Here is a 21,080-nt window from a genome sequence, read left to right on the forward strand (position 1 = left end):
AAGTCACTTAAAGGAAAGCTTGTGTATCTTTCCCCCATCGCCTTCTATGTGTCTTGTTACTTATGGTCGTGGCCCTAAAATTACATTTCATTTTGTTATATGTTAAGTTGTCAGTATAAACGGTGACATACATATATACAACTCAACGCATATAAACAGACAAGTCCACACTGTACCTGCATATTCACACACACACACATGCATACATTCAGCTGTGTATTTATATAAAGCATGATCACATGACCCCACAAACTGCACTATGCAGGTGTATTCATATATTCACATATCTACATTATGTCTGCAACAAATTCATAGGCATTCAGAAATCATGACAAAATTGACCACAACACTCATTTAGACATGAACACAACTATATACAAATAAGCCTATATGTGTACATGTATGTGTATATAACACTAAGAACTGAAGATTCAAATGACTTTAACATAAAAATAAAAACATCGAAGTCACAAAAAGGTTGTGAGCCAAGTCTGAGACCTCTTCAGTATATTGCCCCTACTCTGTTACCTGAATAGAAGTTCTCATACAGCCAGAAATGACATCCTGGGGAATGGATATGTCTATGATTCCTTTCCATTATATATTTGTCCAGTTAAATAATACTCAAATATGACAGCTGGGTGTGGGCACATCTCATGGATTGTAGAAGCAGCCCATGCAGCCTGAATTCCAAGCACCCAAATGGGTATTACTACCTGTCACCCCACAAGAAAATAACTGGTTGGATCAATTTGGTGGAATGCCTGAAGTCAACTTAGTGTGTGTCCTTCTCTATATGCTAGAACATATGGCACCGGGAAGCTGGTCTGTGCTGGTTCTTTTCAGCATTTGCTATTTCTGAGGGAAAGAGCTCACAGGTGTGTGATGACATTTGTGCTTTGGGCAAGTAAGGAACCCAGACCTAATTACACCTGCTTCCTGGTCTGACTTAGAAGATGTTAACAAATGAACAGCACCAGGGCCTTTGGAAAGAAGCTAACGTTTTCAATGCTCTCTCATCCTGAATTCACCACCCCCTCAAATGTAAAAGTGTGAAAATATTTAAGAAGTGTATTCAGAGACCAAACCCTTACATCCCTTCATCAAAGGTCCCTGATATGTGAACAACAGTTTAGGTACATTTAGTCCCTTCAGCCTTTTAGAGGTATATGTTCATATATATGTATACATACATATATATGAATGTTTCTGGGTCTGATGTAAGCACACTGTCTCCTGTGTAAACCCGAGCTCCGGAGACAGGAGGGTAGACATATTGGTTTGTTTTCTGAGGAACGAAATTAAAACAGATGCACACAGACAACATTTTGCCCACCCAAGTGAGCCACCAGTCCGAGTCTCCCATCCCTTTAAAAGAATTAGATCTTTGCCGGCTTCTGTCTCCCAAGTGGGCTCGTGCAGCAAAGAGCAAACTTGCCTGGCTCATTGGGCTCAGGGATGAGGAGGAGGGTTGATTAGAGAATGCTGCGTGGGGTGGGCTCTGAGATAACAAGCGAGCGCCAGAGTGTGCTGTGGGCCCTTGTCCTTAACCCTTCCCTCTGAGGAGCCGGATCCGCCGTGCTGCAGTGCCCTGGAGCCCTGATGCTGACTGCCCTGGGCTCCAGAAACTTTGCCCGGTTGTGGGCTTGAGTACGCAGAGCTGAGCTGGCTAACTGGCTCTAGGAACGCACTAGGAGAGTGTTAGGGGAGGGACCCTTCAGCATCCCGGGTTCCTTGCCTAGGAGCTCCACGAGGAACAGTGCAGCGGCAAAGCTGAGCTGTCCCTTCAGCACCAACGGACCTCCAGCGACCCGACATTGAGAAGTGGGAGGCTGGGCAACAGGAGAGGAGCTGTCCGTTCAGCACCACGGACCTCAGTCCTCCGACGCAAGTGGCCGGCCCCCGCCCCAGGACTATCCCTTTTCTCCAGTTTGCGCGGGGGTGTGGAGAGCAGGCAGAGAGCTTTCCTGGGAGGCTGGGGAAGCAGTGAACACTCTTCTCAGCGACTCGCCTCCCAGCAGAGCTATTTTTTGCCATCCGCCCTCACCCCCAGTACACGCGCTCGCACACACGCACGCACGCGCGCACACACACACAAACACACACTCACACACATACACACGCACACACACGCACACACACACTCACACACACACACACACACGCGCGCGCACACACACACACACGCTCACACACCAGACCTCTCTGGGTTTCTTTTGCCTTGAGTCTCCCGGGGCTGTGAGAAACCAGGCGCATCTCAAACCAAGCTGGCAGCTCCAAGCTCCGAAGCCATGCCCTGCACAAACGCTAGTCCTCACCAAGCTCCTGAGGAATGAAAGCAACCCAGGAATCCTCTGACCGCGGCAGTGATGTGGACCAACCCCCTGGAGCCCGCACCCTCCCGAGGGCCATAGAGGACTCGGGGAACTGGAGAGAGCTCAAGACAGGAAATCCCAGCTTTCCCAAAGTCCCCGTGGATGCTGACAAAAGGAGATTTGGATTTTTGGAAGAGGCCGTCCTAGGTTACCCAGCTGCAGAGTGATTTTCCCGTCTGTCACTGAATCTATCCCTCCAACCCCCAGCCGTTCAGAGTACCATGAAGAATTATGAGGATGTGTGACAGAGGTATCCAGATGTTGATCACCACTGTAGGAGCCTTCGCAGCTTTTAGTTTAATGACCATTGCAGTGGGCACGGACTACTGGCTATATTCCAGAGGTGTGTGCAGGACTAAATCTACAAGTGACAATGAAACCAGCAGGAAGAATGAAGAAGTAATGACCCACTCCGGGTTGTGGAGGACCTGCTGCTTGGAAGGTACTTACAAATTCCTCTCACTGGCTCTGAATGATCTGCTTCTAATATCCTGACGTGTGCTGGGGGGAAAATAGAGGCAATGAAGGGGAAGAAAAATAGTTTAAATTGTTGTTGGAAATGTACGAGTGTCCAGACTGTGCTTCCACTGAGGCTGGTGCTGTGTGGATGGAAGGGTTGGGTCTTGTTGATTGTTTTTGGTCTAAGCTAAATGTGATGTGATTTTGTAACGCTCTTAAGGACCTTCTGCAGTTGAGAAAGCTTCTAATCCCGAATCTCTAGGCATGTTGTGCACTGCTTGGATCTCTGTCTATAGAAGGAGACTTTGGATTTGTTTAATTGCATTTTGGTGAATGGGGATTATTAAGGAACACAGGAAGGTGCTGAGGGACTGATCTAACCTGGGGCACTCTGATCTGGTTTTTAAATCTTTTAATCAATAAAAGCTCACCAGCTTCTTCTGAATTTGATCCAACTAGACGTTGTCATGAACTCCCTTTGTTAACTTATACTAGGGAACAATATGCAAACCCCAACTCCCACACCCCCACACCTAAAGAAAATGTCTTTATGAATAAGTGCTTCATTATTTAGGCTCAAAATAAAACTGAATTCTTGGTGTTTGCTATCCACCTGACTTCATTCATAAATCACACCCATCACCAGCAAATGTATTTCCTTGACATTTAGACGAGACTGATTCTAAGAATTGCATCCCATTGCTTCTAATTTTAAAAATTAGAGGATTTGATCTAAATTATAATGAGGTGGGCAGGCCATTTTTAGAATGTGGAGCTCTTAGGTAGCCTATGTTACTACTAAACTTGCTTCACCGCTTGAAAAGTGACTGTTAGTTTCAGTGAACAATACCTGGGTATCACAAGGAATGAAAAAATAATGAAGAAAATCAAAGCTTTGTGAACCTGTTACCTAAGGGAGCCAGTAGATTAAAGGGCCACTAAGAAGGGATTTTATTTGTCTGCTTGGTTGATTTTTGCTATTTCTCTGGCTTCCAGGAAGTCAGTGAAGTTTATCACAGTGATAGTCAGGAAAATACAGGATTCCTCCCCTCAGTCTCCCTTGGTTCCTCCCCCTGCATTCCCTGTGGCATTTCTCAGGGTTTCTTGGGAACTCGCATTTATGCAAATGACTTGGGAAATAATGCTATGACATCACTTGCTAGTGTAATATTGCATCATTCTCTGGCCTCCTTCCCACGTCCTGATGCTCTGAACTCTCCTGACTATAGCGCCACTACAGTTGATTCTGTTTCCAACACAGATTTGCAACTGGTGGGAAACCCAGGAGGGGAAGAACTACTTCATGTGAAGTCAGAAAACACCAAGTAATGCTGCAAATGGCCTCTACACTCTTTGTGCAGATATTTGTCCCTTTTAATTCTCAGTTAATCCAAGAAATGACTGATTTGGAATCAATAGTCTTGAGTTAGGACTACTCAAGCTTACACTGTAGCCAGTATACTGACAGAAATTCTAAAATGTGGTTATTTCTGACCATTTGCATTTGGGTAGCATGAGATCATTCACCTTGGAGAAGTTCCACCATTCCCTTTGATGAGTTGGCAATTATAAATTGAATCAGTTTTGCAATGCTGTGATTGGTATGTAGGATGATGCCTAAATAGGTAGCATTAAAAAAAAGAATAGGTTCTTCCCCAGCCAAAACCACACAGAAGTGTATCAGGTTCAGTCATTTGTAGTCATTCTGCCCCTTGGAAATATTCTGGAAATGTAAAATTAAACACTAATACTGACATTCTTCACCCTGTCTTATTTATTTAAAAGTCTGTCAGGATAAAATCAGGGCCTACATTTTCAGAACCTTTCCTCAAACCCTCATAAAAAGCATTTCCTCTTCTTTTCAACATGCTACTCTGTGCCTACGGTTCATGCATAGGACCAAAGCCCCATCTGAGTGTTCCATAGGGTAACTGAGAAAGGAAATTGGGGAAGAATTAGAAGTACTGAAGATGTGTTCTTGGGCTAGTCAGTTCTTCTGAGAAAACTTGTTGTACCCTTCCTATAGTTTTTCTCAGTTAAATCTTATATTTTGAAGCACTCCATTCGGTAAGATACATAAACCATTATGAATCCGAAAAGTTTTTAGCCATCTAGATGGGCCTGGCTAAAATTTGAAGCCAAGATCCTTCTTAATGGGCTGAACACATCAAGTGCTCAAGAAATTTGCAAGAGCCTCTGTTTTCTGCATGGAAAGACACATACAGCAGACAGCATATATTCTACGATTTCCATCTTCTGTGAGGATGAAGATAAATAGCCATCTCTACTCACTAGCTCCTGTCTGTCTCAGAACAGCGTCATTCTCATCTTCTGGTTCTTTAAACATCAAAGGACTTATGTAGGGAGTACTTTAAATCATTTTTTTCCTTACACATAATTTAGAAGAGTTCTTTTTTCATACTTTAAGAGCCATGAGACAATGTGACAATTTTGCCTCAAATAAGGAAATACTCAGGAGGGACATGACAGCTGTATGCAAACCTACGAAAGGCTGTCATTTGGAAGAGAGATTTGAAATGTTCTTTGTGGCCTCAAGGGGGTGGGTGTTTTACCTAAATATAAATAACTAACCAGAGTGGGGTAAGAAGCTTCCAGCAATAATGAGTCCCCTAACAGCATAAGTATTTAAATCTAAAAAAAAAAATAATAATATCAATTGTTCCCAAACTTGGCTAGTCACTGGAATCTCATGAATAGGTTTTTAAAAATAGATTATCAGACTCCACAACTACATTCTAGGCCTCCATAGGTCTTTGGTGCATCCCTGGAATCTAAATCTTCTAAAAGTCCTTCAATAAATTATGATGTTAGAGCCAACATGTTTGTTTGTAATGAATGTTTGCAGTGGCCCTGGGGATGAATGTGCATGCTCATGAGGACCACGGCACTCACAAGAGATGTTTGTCACCCTATGACCCAACAGAGTGTCGTTTATACTCAGCCCTTGCTATGCTGTAGTACTGGGTTCAATTTTTTGAACAGTTGGGTGTTTTATCTTCAGAGGATCTAAGAGGTGCAAGGACTGTCATTGCCCTCACTTTATAGATTGGGAAACTGGGGCTGGGAGAAGTTCCATAATTTGCCCACTGTCATACACTTCAACTTTGCAGGTCATATGTCGCCTAAGACTTGCAGCTTCTCAGATCATTGTTAGAGAGCCTGAGTTCATGCTCTAGCAACTGATTTGCTGCTGGTACAAACATTGACTTGTGAGAATGCCCAGACACATGGTTTTTTCCATTCAGAACTCACAGATCTGAAAACATTCACCTTATCTGTGCATCGATGGAAGAGATGCAGGAGCCACCAGACAAGAACAAACTCAGACAGCAAAAGATGCACTTTGAATGAGAAACCAATCAACCTATGCAGAGACACCCACAGCGAGAAACCCAAGCGATTGCCTGACTCATTATCTGGAAAGCAGGCAAGGCATTCACAAAGTCCCAACCTGCTGCATGTTTTCAAAGGCAGTGTGTGAATTTGAATGAGAATGTGTTCAGTAGGCATCTCTCTCATTTAAAAAAATTAAATAAAATAAAGCCCTGGATCCAAACAAAGCAATGCATGTAGATGGTGGAGGAGCCACTAGCTTATCAACAAAGAACCCAGGGTGCTAATCACACTTTTGTCCCTAAGAGTCATGTAAACTGTTCATGCTGCTTCTCTCCCTTGGACCTCAGTTTACTCAGTTCTAAGATAAGAACTTTAGATGAGGCTAAGAAATTGTAAGTTCATGTGTCCTAGCCAGGCCATGCAAAGTACGAAGAAAACATTTCATATTCTTTTACCTCAGTTATATGGTAGACAACAACAGTACATTTAGGGAGAGATGTGATGACCAGACTTTAGTCTTGATATTTATGGCAATAGGTGGTAGTGGGGACTGTACCAAGCTGGAGAGACCATCTAAAGAACAACTGTTATTTGGCTTGAATTGAGTTTGACTCTGGGGAAATGTGTATCAATCTAAAGTTCTTACCTTAGAACTGAGTAAACGGAGGTCCAAGGGAGGAAAGCAGCACGAACAATAAGTCAGGTAAAGAAGAGCCAAGCATGAGGCAGGGGGATGGCTCAATGGGTCAAATGCTTGTTACACAAATGTATGGACCAAGGCTGAGATCCCTCCACCATGTGAGCACTAGGTCATTATGGCAGACTACTTATGATCCTGGCAAACACAGATTTCCTGAGCAATCTGAATAATTAGATTGGCTGAGTCAGGAAACTTGAGTTTCAGGTGAGAGACCCTGACTCAGCATATAGGGTGGAGAGCAACCAAAGAAGACACCCAGTCACAGAGTCAGCATATAGGGTGACTCAGCATATAGGGTGGAGAGCAACCAAAAAAAGACACCCAGCCACAGAGTCTGGTCTCCATCTGTGCACATACATACATTGTGCACACATAAACACACACACAGGTACATGCACACATGTAACTATAGGTGCATATATATATATATATATATATATATATATATATATATACCATATGAATAAACATAGAATGAAAAGATCAAGGAAAAATCAAGCATTAAAATCATTTGAATTTTAAAATACAAGCAAATAGTTTCAAGACATTTTAAAACCATGAACTCACCCAAACTACTTACATTATGGCTTGGTTTTGTCCATGGGTTGCCAGTTTTGAACCCTAAAAATTACCTAAATAGCCTTTGAAAGCAAATGTCTATTTTCATATTCAGTTCATGAATTACTCTGTATAACTCATTTAAAAGGCTTTGGCTATTAAGAAAAGAAAGCTTACTCAGGATTATAACTTAGGGAACTTCAAATTGAGGAAAGGAAGTTCAATAAACTGCTGTTTCTACTGCAGATGGGTCTGAATGACACCAAACATCTGGCTGAAAACAGAAAAAAAAATTAGGCAGCCATTAGAAGTTCCCCCATATTTCCAACTCTGCAGATGGCTGAGTTTTTTCAGCCAGATGGGGTTCCAGCTTTATTTATGTGTTCAGAATCTTTCAGGGGAGCTGCAAAGATGTAGCTGAGGAAGAAGACAAAGGAGGGGGACTATTCACTGTGTCCTCTGTGCCAAGCCCTGCGCTAGATGCCTTCAGATACGTCAGTGCACTTTTCCTATTTTATATTGACTGGAAGGATGTAACCTCTGTAGGAACTGGGGTCTTATACTCTCTATGTCCTTAGAGCTTAGAGACAGCCACTTCTTCATTCTTAGATCTCACACGTCATCTTATCTAAGCCATGGCACAGAACAAGCTGGAGCTCTTCCCGACTTTCTACTCCTGGCCCTTCTGGTACCCATAAATCCAAGAGCCAAAAGCAAGAAGAAAGTGGGCCAGAGTCATAAGGCAGGATGCAAGCAAGTGACCTCAGCTGTGCCTGTGGGTTGAGTTAGGATTGGGTAGGTGATAGAGGTCAGAACAGGAACCTAAGCTCCCCACCTCTGCTGAAGCTACCCCACCCATTCCTGAGACCTCCCAAGACTTCCTCAAAGCCATGTGAAGTAAAGAGTAAAGCCTGTTGGATATTTTGGTTACCACAGTACAGAAGTAACTGATCTAGCTGGTAGAAAATTTAATGTTCAGATGCCCAGTCACTTCCACAGTTAGTAAATGGTATCCAGAGAGAAAATAGGATACACCTGACCCTTACACTCCAGCTCTACACCTTGGGTCATGCTCCAACCATAGAAACTGTCCATTTTGTAGGCTGGTCTTGTGCTCAACTCATTGATCAACATCTCAATCCCAGATGTGTCCTCCTTGAGCAAAGCCCTCAGGCATCTTCTTCCTACCTCAATCAGAATTCTGCCTCCTTGTTCTGTGGTTCTAGCATAGACAGTAAATACCTGGGAAATCCCTCTGTTGGTTTCATCCCTTGAAATTGTATGCTCTGGAGTACAAGAAAGACTGCTCACCCAGATTCCAAGACTGGCCAATTATTGGTATTGTGTGTTGAAAAATGCACTCAGATCCAGTAACTGTATGTTTATTTAGTTCAAAAATTGAGAAAATGAACATAAATGTTTATTCAGTAATGGTGCAATTTTTCCTGATCAGTAGAAAAAGATAATCCCAAATATAGTGGCTTAAGCTCTCCAGCATGTTGGCCAGTTTTTACATTTAACTTTACAATCTTATTTCAGAATTGTGTTACTGGGGGAAAAAATTACCTCCTCTGTTAAACCAGTTTTATGATTCCACTGGTTGAGTTGAATTCTTACTGTTGAGTTGAATAAAACGACATCTCCTATGTAAGTTAGGAGAAATGTGCTTTTAATAGTTTGAAAGTTATACTTTGCAATATGGAAGCACTTCCAAATGAAAACAGTGTTTAAGAGAAGCTTCAAAAAAATCTCAGGGTTGATTTTTTTTCCTCTGCCCTGGACACCCTAAGAGACACATTGTTCTACTATAGAAATAGTCTCATCTTTGGCAACAGCTCCAAGAATACAGTGCAACAGCCGAGGTCTGGGGTCTTCCCTGGGTCCCATCTTTCTTTTTTTTTTTAATTATTTATTTATTATAAATAAGTACACTGTAGCTGTCTTCACATGCACCAGAAGAGGGCATCAGATCTCACTATGGGTAGTTGTGAGCCACCATGTGGTTGCTGGGATTTGAACTCAGGACCTTTGGAAGAACAGTCAGTGCTCTTACCCACTGAGCCATCTTACCAGCCCTGGGTCCCATCTTTCAGTGGGTATTGAACCTTTGGGATGGCTGAACCTCTGGTTTTCTCCTTACCAGGTGTATTACTGTGCAAATGCTGTCACCAAAATGATGCCAGACAGAAGCAACCTAAGGGAGGGAAGGCTTATTTTGGAACATGGTTTCAGAGCATTCGATCTGTCAGTCATTGCTTGGCCCTGGGCATTTGGGTAGGACATCGGGGCAGTGAAAACAAATGGCAGAGAACAGTTGTGCACATCATAGCAGACAGGAAACAACGTGGCAGGAACCAGGAACTAGGGATCACTTTCAAAGGCCTCCTCAAGTGAGCAAGTTCTGCCAGCCAGAGGTCTAAACACACCAAGGACTCACCAAATGGTGCATCCTGCTGTGGAGCAAACATTCAGAATATGTTCAGAGGCATTTCAGATTCAAAGTGTGGTACCTCCATGTCAAAAGCAGCAAGCCCTTCTCAACCTCTTCCTTTGCAGTTTCTGTGGTTCTGTCAATAATATGTTGGCCATTAGTTCCTGATTCATTCGTGTCAAAGGCAGTGAATTTGCTTTAAGATGGCAAGTTAACTTTCTTATGGCAGTGTTCCTCCCTTTCAGTGCATGTGGTCCCTCGGTTAGTTACCTTGGGCTCCAAGAAGAATTGTTTACAACATACAGGGACATGTAGGGGAAAGAGGGGCTGGTATTTCACTTCTGGTTTGGATACATTTTAGGTAGCATAGCTGCACATTTGTATATGTGTTGACCTCAGCAAGGAGGTTGAGAGGAAACAACTATGTTGAGAGAGTGCAAGACAATGGGGCAACCTGTTTGGGATAACGAGGTTCTGTAAGTTGAAAGAAGCTTGGGCATCTTACTGGGGAAAGATGCTCATTAGCTGAAAAGTCCTTGGTCCATCTGCACAATGCTTTGAAGAAGTCACATTACCTGGGTTCTTTTGACGTGAGATCCAGCAGGGACTGTATGCCAGCTCCCAATCCAATCATCGGTTATGTTCCTTCATGCAGACCTGAATCTATCTCCTAGAAGAGGCTTTAAAAATAGTTACAGGGGTGCTGGAGAGAAGGCTCAGTGGTTAAGAGCACTAGCTGCTCTTCCAGAGGTTCTGAGTTCATTTCCCAGCAACTCCATGGTGGCTCACAACCATCTGCAATGGGGTCCAGTGCCCTCTTCTGGTGTGTCTAAAGAGAGCAACAATGTACTCACATAGATAAAATAAACAAATCTTTTAAAAAGTAGAAAAATCTAAAAAAATAATAGTTACAGGATACTGGGTTGGCAACTGAAGTCTCAGCAGCATGGGGCTCAGCTGGTGGTAGGAGCCAAGGTGAGATGGGCAAGCACAGTCCAAAGTTAGTAATTTCACATCAAGGAAGCATGTTACTGGGAAGGAACCCTAAGGCCCTCCAATAGATGCCTGTGCCTTCACAAGAAAGCCAACATGTAGGGTTTTACCACTCAGGCATTAGCTGGACAAGCAGTGACAACAATGAGCTAAGTAGAAGAAGTGTTGGTCTCTTCTCTCTTAGTGCTCTAGACATGGTTTCATAAAGGGCATGGGATTGCTGCCATTGGGAAGCAAGGCTCTACAACCTCCTCAAAATGAAGAGCTACTGGAAGTTTAAAAATATATGTAGATGAAGGAAAATGTAAGGGCTGACCAGCATTTACCCTCAAATCATGCCCAGGACCAGCTGTATCTAGAAGCTCTCCACTCCTAGACAGCAAGGCAGATTTACCTATGGTCCTAGATCCTGGGTCAACGAAGTGGCCTGCCTCCAAGGAACATGTGCTCCTTCTTCCTGATATTGGTAATTGGGTGGGATGCTGTTGGCAACCTGTGGGATCCACGTGCTTCCAAGAAAGGAGTAGAAGAATGTACTATGGCAATCCTTGAAGGCAGTCACGAGAAAGCAGTACAAACAGCAGCTGACACTGAGCAATCACCTTCCATATGCCAAGTTACTATGATTGTGTCGGGCTGTGTGCTCATTTTCCTAGCCATCCCCTGAATGTTTGTTTATTTTTCTGTTTAGCAGCAGACATACAGTATGTAAGCAGTGTTCTACCCAAGCATTTAACAAATATCGCTTGATTCTCATGACTTCTTCAGAAAATAGGTGTTACAGTTATCCATGTTTCTTGACAGAAATCCCAGAGCTGGGATTCAAGTCCTCCCATCTGCTGTCTCTCATTAATTATGCACCAGGCACTTGGATACTCGATATAAGCAAGATCAGCTGATTATCCTAAGAGCCAGTCTACCTATAGCATTTCTGTGCCCCCATCAAGGAGATGGAGGCTCAACAGAACCTCAGCCCCAAGAGCTGGTAGGGATACAAGGCACAGACCCACCCAAACCTCTGCACTGTCTGCCCCCTAGACCTGGCAGGATGGGTTTCATTCCACTTGCTTTGTCAGGGAAAGGCTAATGTCAGTCACTAGCACACAGCCATCCAATTCCTGCAAATACCATGAAAAGTCTTAATGCTGGGGTTGTGGATGTCAGCAAAGTGCCTGATGTTCAAGCATGAGGACCTGGATCCACAGCATCATGTAAAAAAGCCATGAGTGGTAGTGCAAACCAGTAATACCAGTGTTGGGGAGGTAGGCACAAGCAAGTCCTGTAGCTCGCTGGTCAGCTGTCTTGCTGAATTAGTGAGACCCAAGTTCCATGAAAGACCCTGATTCAAAAAAAAAAAAAAAAGGGAGAAAGTGTGATAAAGAAGGATACCTTGACATCAACATCTGGCCACCACACCCACATATCTGTGTGTGAGTATGCACACACGTGAGCATATACACATGTGCCACATATAAACATAATGTTAAGAGACACCAATTTTGTGGATCTGGAGAATATCATCCTGAGTGAGGTAACCCAATCACAAAAGAACACACATGGTATGCACTCTCTGATAAGTGGCTATTAGCCCAGAAGTTTGGAATACACAAAGAACAACCCACAAACCACAAGAAACTCAAGAAGAAGGAAGACCAAAATGTAGACATTTCATTTCTTCTTAAAAGGGGGAACAAATTACCCATGGAAGGAGTTGCAGAGACTAACTATGGAGCAGAGACTGAAGGAAGGACAATCCAGCCGATATAGCTGTCTCCTGAGAGGCTCTGACAGTCCCCTACTAATACAGAAGTAGAGGCTCACAGCCATCCATTGGGCTGAGTACAGGGTTCCCAATGAAGGATCTAGAGAAAGGACCCAAGGAGCTGAAGGATTTGGAGCCCCTTAGGACGAACAACAATATGAACTAACTAGTACCCTCAGAGCTCCCAGGGATTCAACCACCAACCAAGGAGTACACATGGTGGGACTGAATATTCTGGAAGCATGTATATAGTAGAGGATTGCAAAGTCAGTCATCAATGGGAAGAGAGGCCCTTGGCCCTGTGAAGGTTCTGTGCCCCAGTGTAGGGGAATGCCAGGGCCAATAAGTGGGAGAGGGCGGGGTGGCAAGCAGGGGGAGGGGAGAGGCAACAGGGATTTGTTCTTGTTTTGTTTTTGTTTTTGTTTTTGTTTTTGTTTTTTGAGGGGAAACTGGGAAAGGAGAAATCATATAACATGTAAATAAAGAAAATATCTAATTAAAAAAAGAGAGAGACCAATTTTGATTGTAAATCCAGAAGGCAATGCCAAGAAAAAGAAAAGATAAAAAACAACAGGGTTTCAATATGACAGCGCTGGGCTATGAAGAAACATCTCTCCACAGATCCAATGCCATTTCCCTTTCAAAGGAAACATGAAGCATTTGGAAGCAAGAAGCACAAGGAGGCTGACTGGATGCAGGGGGCACAAGCTACAAGCCTCCTCCCATGGCTTCCACACTGGAACTTGAGGCTTGCTAAATTGGGGATAATGTTAGATTCATGACTGTCCCCTTTACTTGGGATTAAACTTTGGGTACATCACTGATTTGACTCCTTTGAGTTTTAAATGCAGTCTCAGGCAGAAATCAGCTTTTGGCCAGCTTCTCATGAAGCACTTACAAGGGTTCAGCCATCTTAGAAGAACACCAGACAGCAGACCAACATACCACCAAACTCTATCCTTATTGCTTTGGAGCAAGACTGAGGCAAAAATGGGCAGCTGGGATATGACAAAGGGTAGGCAAGTCCTAACATCATCATTTTAGCATTTAATTTGAACGTTAGAAGAAACATCAACCAAGAACTCAGGTCACCCATTCCCAGGAACCACCAGCTTAGCCCCCGAGCCCAGCGTGTAGTACACACTCACAAAAAAAAAAAAAAAAATGCATTAAGTTCATTGAAGGGTGGAGGGTGATTTGATTAGCTTAAGCTTCTAGTGTGCCGATGCTAATCCCCAACAGTGGCTGAACAGTTTTGTTAGACTGGCTGGCCAGCAAGCTCCAGGATCCTCCTGTCCACTCCAATCCCCACAATCATTGTTAAGGTTACTGGCACACACCACTGTGTTCCAATTTCATGTGCCGCTGGGAGTCTGAACACAGGTCCTCTTGCTTGTTCATAGATCACTTTGCCCATTTTGCTGTCTCCTCAGCCCTAGATGTTTGATTCTTATGTACCTGTGAATTTTTCTCTTAATAGTCCGGGTCGAACCCCAGCTGTGAGGTCTCACAATCCAGTGGCCCTCGGTCTGAGAGGCATGGCTCTCCTGACTCTGTGATGTCTGTGCCATTGTCCGCTGTCCTCTGTGTTGTCCTGAGATGTAACACAGCTCTCCAACAGTCTCCTCTTCAAGCTCTCTCAGTACTCTGGGTGCAAACTTGGGAAGGAAAAAAGAAAAGTAAATCCATGCTGTGTAGACATATTGCATACACACCCAGCAGACACTGTTTCTGTCCCCCGTGCCTGAGTCTCTCCATGTATCGGTTACCTGCACATGTAGGGCTGGCATTCCCACCACTCTGCATTCTGTAGCATAAGCTGTTTGGAGTCATGCATTTCTGTCCTAGAAATACACTGATATGTACTTTTTAAATTAAAGTAATATTCCAGAAATCACGGGTAGCTGTGGAAGGACCTCCCACTACTTCATCCATTACAAAAACCCTCCTATCCCTCATGGATGCTAGTTCAGAGGAGTCACTATAGACGCACATTTAAAACAGATCCTCCCAACTCCTTGAGAAGTGTGGGTCACAGAACCAAATAGCTGTTTATTAGTGGACAATGCTTTACCATTTGTATTATGACATAGTTCTTACCTCTTTCTTTCCAGAGTGTTGCTTTTTACCAAAGAGGAATCTGTGGTCAAAATGCTCTAAGTCCTTTTTTTGGTTTTTTCGAGACAGGGTTTCTCTGTGTAGCCCTGGCTGTCCTGGAACTCACTCTGTAGACCAGGCTGACCTCAAACTCAGAAATCTGCCTGTCTCTGCCTCCCAAGTGCTGGGATTAAAGGTGTGTGCTACCACTGCCTGGCTATGCTCTAAATCTTTAGCAAAAAGGAAAAAACTTATCAAGAGGTAATGGTGTTAGCCAGAGTTAAAGGTGTGCTGTATGGAGTTGTGATAGCCCCTTCCTGCTCTCTCTCTCTCTCTCTCTCTCTCTCTCTCTCTCTCTCTCTCTCTCTCTCTCTCTCTCTCTCTCTCTCTCTCTCTCTCTCTCTCTCTCTCTCTCTCTGTGTGTGTGTGTGTGTGTGTGTGTGATGAGTGATAGCTTCACTCCTGAGCAGAGGGAGATGGCAGGCCTAGAATAATAAAGTCTGAAACTATGGAAATCAGCTCCAATGCCCCTGGCAGGATCACCAAAGATGAATCTCCAGTTACCGTCCCAGGGGTGTGCTGTAAGGACACCTCTTTGGCCTAAGAAAGAAAGAATCCAGTCCTAACATAGGAAGGTATGCCAGGGGAGGGGACTGTGGGCTTATGTGTGACATTTTGTATACTGTGGTCAAGGTGGGCTTCACTGAGAAGGTGACATGGCATTCAGAGTGGAAAGGTAGTGAGGAAACAAGCCAAGTGGCTCTGTGAGGAATGGCGTCCCAGTGGAAGGAACAGTAACTGCAAAGGCTGAGGAAGATCTGTGCCTGATGCTCAAGAAGTCCAGTAAGGCTGGGGGTGGGGGGCCATAGAGAAGGAGAGAAGCAGATTAATTTTGGGTGTTGGAGTACAGCTCACACGGGGCCTGGATTCAGAGCCTAAGAATGAGTGGAATGTGCTTATTACCATCACCGTCCTAGGTCCTCCTCCCCGTTACTCCCATTCATTCCTCTTTCCTCTCATCTTCTCTCTCCCTTGTCCCCATTCCTCTTTAGCCCTCTTTCTTCTCCATTCTCCCTTCTTCTTTCACTTCTTTTTACTTCCTTTTCTTCTCTCCTTTCCTCCTCTCCCTCCTCCCCTTTCAACCTACTTCTTCCTCTCTCCTGCTCCTATTCCTCCCTCTCCCTCCTATTCCAGGTACTGGAGATTGAACCCAGGTCCTTGTCCATGCTCTGAGTCTTCTCAGTGGTATCCTTTGCTGCACATTGCCCCAGGATCTCTCTAGATTTTTGTTAGACAAGAATGCCAAGTCTAGTCTTCAAAATGGTTGCCCATCCTGCCTCCCACTCTTCTCTGTGACAGGCACAACAGAATGACATCTCAGAGCTGCCTTCCTCTTTCCTTTTCGCTGAAGACAAACCCGTGGTCCCTTACTTTCAGCACTTTATTTCTTATGTGGGGGAAATCATACAAGTGACGTCAATGAGAAACATTGAGTACTTAGTGAACCTCTCAAAGTGCTTAGAATCATTCTTCCTGCTGAGTAGCTTCTTCCTAACCCACAGATTCTCTTCATTGAGTCCCTAGTCCTATCCAGCTCCAACCAGCTTCTCCTCCCATGCAGGTCCCCTGCTCAGCCTAGAAATCCAACAAGAGATGCAAGCTAAGTGGTTTCCAGCAGAGGGACCCTCAGCCTGGGTTCCTCACTCTGCACATGCTTCTCAAGCTGCCACAGTGTGCTAGACACCATGCCATGTCTGGAGGATGCATGCAGCAGAGCATAAGGAAGGCCAGGTTCTTGTCTTTGCTCAGATGTTGCTGAAGAGGCAAGCAGTAGGTGGAGCTCCTGCTGCTAAGAGGAGGAGTTCCTGGATTAGTCAATGTCGGGTTGTCATGGAAATGTTCTTAGGGCTGTGAGTCTTCAAAGTGACTGGCCTCACTAGGTGCTCAAACCGCATATGCCAAGTACACAAAAAGAACTGTATAGAGTGCACAGAGGACTGATCTGGCCAGTGCTGGCTGGAGATAAAAATGGAGTCAGAGCTCCTGGGTTTTTACAGCTAAGCAAAGGGCAGTAAGAACAGGAAAGCGGCATTTTCCCTATGAAAGTGTGCCAAGGGAGCCTGTGTGTGTCTGTGTGTGCGCATTCATGCATGCCTGTGTGTACACGTGTACATGTGCATGTGTGTGTGTCTGTGTATGTGCACATGTATGTGCATGCATGCCTGTGTGTGTATGTGTACACATACATTGTGTGTGCATGTGTGTGTACGTGTTTGTGTATGTATGTGTGTATGTGTATGTGTGTGTATGTGCACTTCATTGTTTGTGGCAGAGTCACACTCTATCTCTAGCTGGCCTTGATCTTACTTTACAGCCCAGGCTGGCTCCAAAGTTGAGATCCTCCTGCCTTAGTTTCCCAAGTTTTGGAATTACAGTTGTACATACCCATATCCAGTTCCTTTTTCATGGTTAAACTTTTCCAAGATCCTTGATGGTTGGTTTTTCTTATATTCTTTTGAGTAGAATTTCCCCTGGTGTGTGCCTTTGATCTTGTTCTGCAGTACTGAGAATCAAACTCAAGGTGTTCCATGAGCTCTCTACCACCAAACTATTTCCATACCCTTTATATTGTTCTTAAAACACTTTGAAGGATGTAAACTTAATACAAAAACAGACCCCAGTATAAAACAAAAGCAGCCAACAATTTCTCCCCTGCACCTTTGCTCAAATGATTGCTGTTCATACTTGTTAAGTGGCTAATAGCATTTCTCTGATTTGCTGCTTTACTGAGTCATTTGTCAACACTTAACAGAATATTTTTCTCTTCAAGTTCAGGTTGCTCTTAAATTTTTCAAAAGCCTTCCGAGATTGATCTTCTGTGATAGTTTGAATGAGAATACCCAGCATAGGCTCATATACTTGAATGCTTGGTCCCTAACTGTTGGACTGTTTGGGAATGATTTGGAGGTGTGGCCTTATTGGAGGAGATGTGTCACTGGGAGTGGGCTTTGAGGCTTCCAAAGCTCACACCATTTCTGTTTCTCTTTCTCTGCCTTGTGCTTGTGGATTGAAATGTGAGCTCTCAGCGACTGCTCTAGCACCTAGCTGCCATGCTCCCAGCCGTGATGGCCACAGACTCTAACCCTCTGAAACTATAAGCCCCAATAAATTCTTTTTTTCTTTAAGTTACCTTGGTCATAGTGTCTTATCACAGCAATAGAAGAGAATAGAAGAGTAACTAAGACATCTTTCAACTTATTAAGACACTTAATCTCCATCAAAATTTAAAATCCAATATAAAGAAAGGTTTATAATGACAATTATTTGTCATTACAATTTGACAGTTTCTGTGAGACTCAACTCTCAGAGCCACAGAAATGGCTTTTTAAAAAAGCCATTTCTGAATTGATACTCCCTGTGTTTATTCCCATATCTCTAAATCATATGTTCATCTCTCTATTTCTTGATTTATAATCTATCGACTTCCTGCCATGATAGGTAAGGATTTATCCAGCTCATTCTAGTCTCTGTATTGATTAGCTCTCTAATTTTTAAAAACAACACAAATCCTCATTTCTTCCCCATCCATATTGAGCAGAATGTCTTAGCTTCCCACTTTATAGAATGAAAATGTCCAGGTTCCTCATCTCGACCCACCAAGCCTGTCAATTGTATTATTACTTTTTCATCACCAAGATTCAATCTCACTTGACCTTGTGTAGATCTTGTGTAGGTCTCAATGGCTGCTATGTATTGGTGAGTGCAGTGGCCATGCCATGACCACAACACCCTCCCAATCCTTCATTCACTCTGCTCCCTCTTTTGCAATGATCCCGACCTCTGAGTGAGTGTAGTCTAGTCACTTAGTCTCAGTCTTGTAACCTGTCATGAGTCTCTTTAATCAGGTAAGAGATGGGAGAATGGATAGACACATACATGATCAAGACATGTTGAAAACACGTATGAAACTGCCAAAGAAAAAGTTAAAATATTACTAAGAAAAAGAGTCAGAAGAGAAAAGGGGGTAGCTCACAGGCAGAGAACTTGCCTAGCATGCGCATGGCCCTAGGCTCCAGCTTCAGCTCTGCAAATAAACCAGCCCAACATGCACCCCACTAGTGTCTGTGGAGACGCCAGCATCTTCCATGTTCCAGCAATAGAGATGGAGTCTGAAAAGCAACGCAAGTGACCACAGCTGTAACTGTAGACTGTGTTCAGCATGAAGCCAAGTTGCTTTCTAAGGCTGTCTTCTTCATTTTGTGGCTTCAAAGACACTGTCTCCAAGTCACTCAGAGAAAAGTATTCAAATGGCATCTCCCTACACTCAGCTCATTTCTCAAAACTCACTCTGTGCATACGTTTACACCAGCACTTAGGCTTCTGGTACAATGTCCATATTTTCTGATTGAGTCAAAGCTTTCTTTGAATTTTAAAACAGATCAACTTCAATACTCAGGCCTGAGAAGACCACTACATACCCTTTGTCCTGTTTCCTCAATATTACCCAGAACCTAAGAATTCAACCTTATATGGGGTGTGGTGGTGCATACCTGTAATCCCAACAGCAGAGGCAGGATGACAGCAGAAAGCTGGAGGCTGGCATGGGCTATATAGTGAGTTCTAGGCCAGCCAAGGATACATAAGAAAATCTTGTCTCAAAAAAAATTGAAAAAGAAAATCAAAGGAAACAAAAAGAGAATTTAATTAATTATGGTTTGGTTCTGCACTAGTCCCCACAGACTCATTTGGATCTGAACTGTCTGACATAGACTCAAGTCCGGGATACTTGGTTCCCAGGTGGCAGCACTGTTCATGGAAATTTCGGGAGATGTGGCTTAACTGGAGGAAGTAGCTCCCTGGGGGTGGATCCTCAAGAGCATACTACCCCTGACAACTTCCTGTTACTTCCTGACCTATTATGATATGAACTGTACTACCCAACTACACTGTCTCTGATATGCTAGGTTGAACCCTCTGAAACAGTGAGCCCACATATAGCTTTGGCTTTAAGTTTTTTCTGTCACAAGGATGCAAAAGTAATTAATACAGACTTGTGCTGCAACATGACTTTGGGTCAAATCCAAGTTCAACCAATATGGCCGAGTGACTCTGAACATATTACTTAACTTCTCTGAATCCCAGTTAACACAGCTATACAACGGGAGTTGTCAGTGTAGATGATTACAACATTGTTTGACTAATTAATACTTGTACAGTGCTTAGAAAAGTGCCTGAACCCAGAGTAAACAAGTGTTGGTTATTTCCATTGCACAGCATAGACTAGACACAATCTACTCATCGGCACTGTTCAGCTAACAGGAGAGACTCTTCTCGACTGTGCTGTTTTGTTTGTCACTAAGAATCTTCACGAGATGCAAAGAAGATTGAAGTCAAACCAATGATTTACCTTATGAAAGCAGTACCAGCAAATCAGACTCACAGCCTTTGGTGACAGATCTTGGGTCTGATTCTTCTCATACGGATGGTCCAGGTTCTATGGACTCAATGTTCTAGGACATCTTCAGATGAACTTCACTGGGGAGCTGGTAGCACCTAGTAAGAGCAGCAGCTGGTATATACCAAGTGCTTGCTTGCTTCCACACCTCTTCTCAGTCCTCCAAGACCCTTCAGGGTATTAGCACCGCTTAACAGATGACCACCCGGGACTCCGAGAGGCCCTCTGCTCACCCCAGAGCCAGTGAGATCCAAACTCGGGCCATCTAAATCTGAAAACCAGTATCTCTCATCTTAAAGCCAGAGCCAGTCTTCTCACAGCACGGATGCCAGGCAGGGTCAGGCCAGCCCACAGAGATCATGTTAACAACTTCAAATTGATGTCAAATCAATAAAAGCGATAAGAACAGGCACGTCTTTTCCACTGTGCTCATGGCTGCACAACCACAAGGGTATGCACACTACAGATGCAACCCCACTGAAGTCCAAGGGCCAGTCAGGACAGTTCTCTGCTATCATCATGAGTACCACCCACACATAGTGAAAGAAAATGTTAGATAACACTTTAAAATACCCTAAATGAAGATGAAAATGATGATGATGATGATGGTGATGATGATGGTAATGGTGATGGTGATAATGTTGATTTTAGAAAAGATATATTTTGTTAATTCTCAGGTTACGGAGGTTATTTTGGTATCCTACAAATATAAGAAGCACATGCTTCCAGTGCAAGCCTGCGCCTGCTGGCCGTCTCCAGAGACAGACCTGTGCTACTGAGTTGTGAGCTAAACTACCTGCTTTTCCCTCCATGAGATGCCATATTTTTAGGAAAAAAATGACTGACTGACAGGAAAATTATGGTTATTCAGGCTTAGGTCTTTGGCAGACATT

At 43.7% G+C, this 21,080-nt stretch overlaps 1 protein-coding gene across 1 annotated transcript in view; it reads left to right on the forward strand.

Moving 5' to 3' along the window:
- Positions 1–1,524: 1,524 nt before the first annotated feature.
- The window catches only part of Cacng3 (calcium voltage-gated channel auxiliary subunit gamma 3), a 97,177-nt gene continuing 77,621 nt past the window's right edge, over positions 1,525–21,080 (forward strand). Inside the window, exon 1 of the mRNA XM_031388183.1 lies at positions 1,525–2,817. Coding sequence (XP_031244043.1) covers positions 2,607–2,817 — 211 coding nt within the window. The 5' untranslated portion in view covers positions 1,525–2,606. The remainder of the gene's footprint in view (positions 2,818–21,080) is intronic.

The sequence above is a fragment of the Mastomys coucha genome, unplaced genomic scaffold (assembly GCF_008632895.1).
Source record: "Mastomys coucha isolate ucsf_1 unplaced genomic scaffold, UCSF_Mcou_1 pScaffold21, whole genome shotgun sequence".
NCBI classification, from domain to species: Eukaryota; Metazoa; Chordata; class Mammalia; order Rodentia; family Muridae; genus Mastomys; species Mastomys coucha.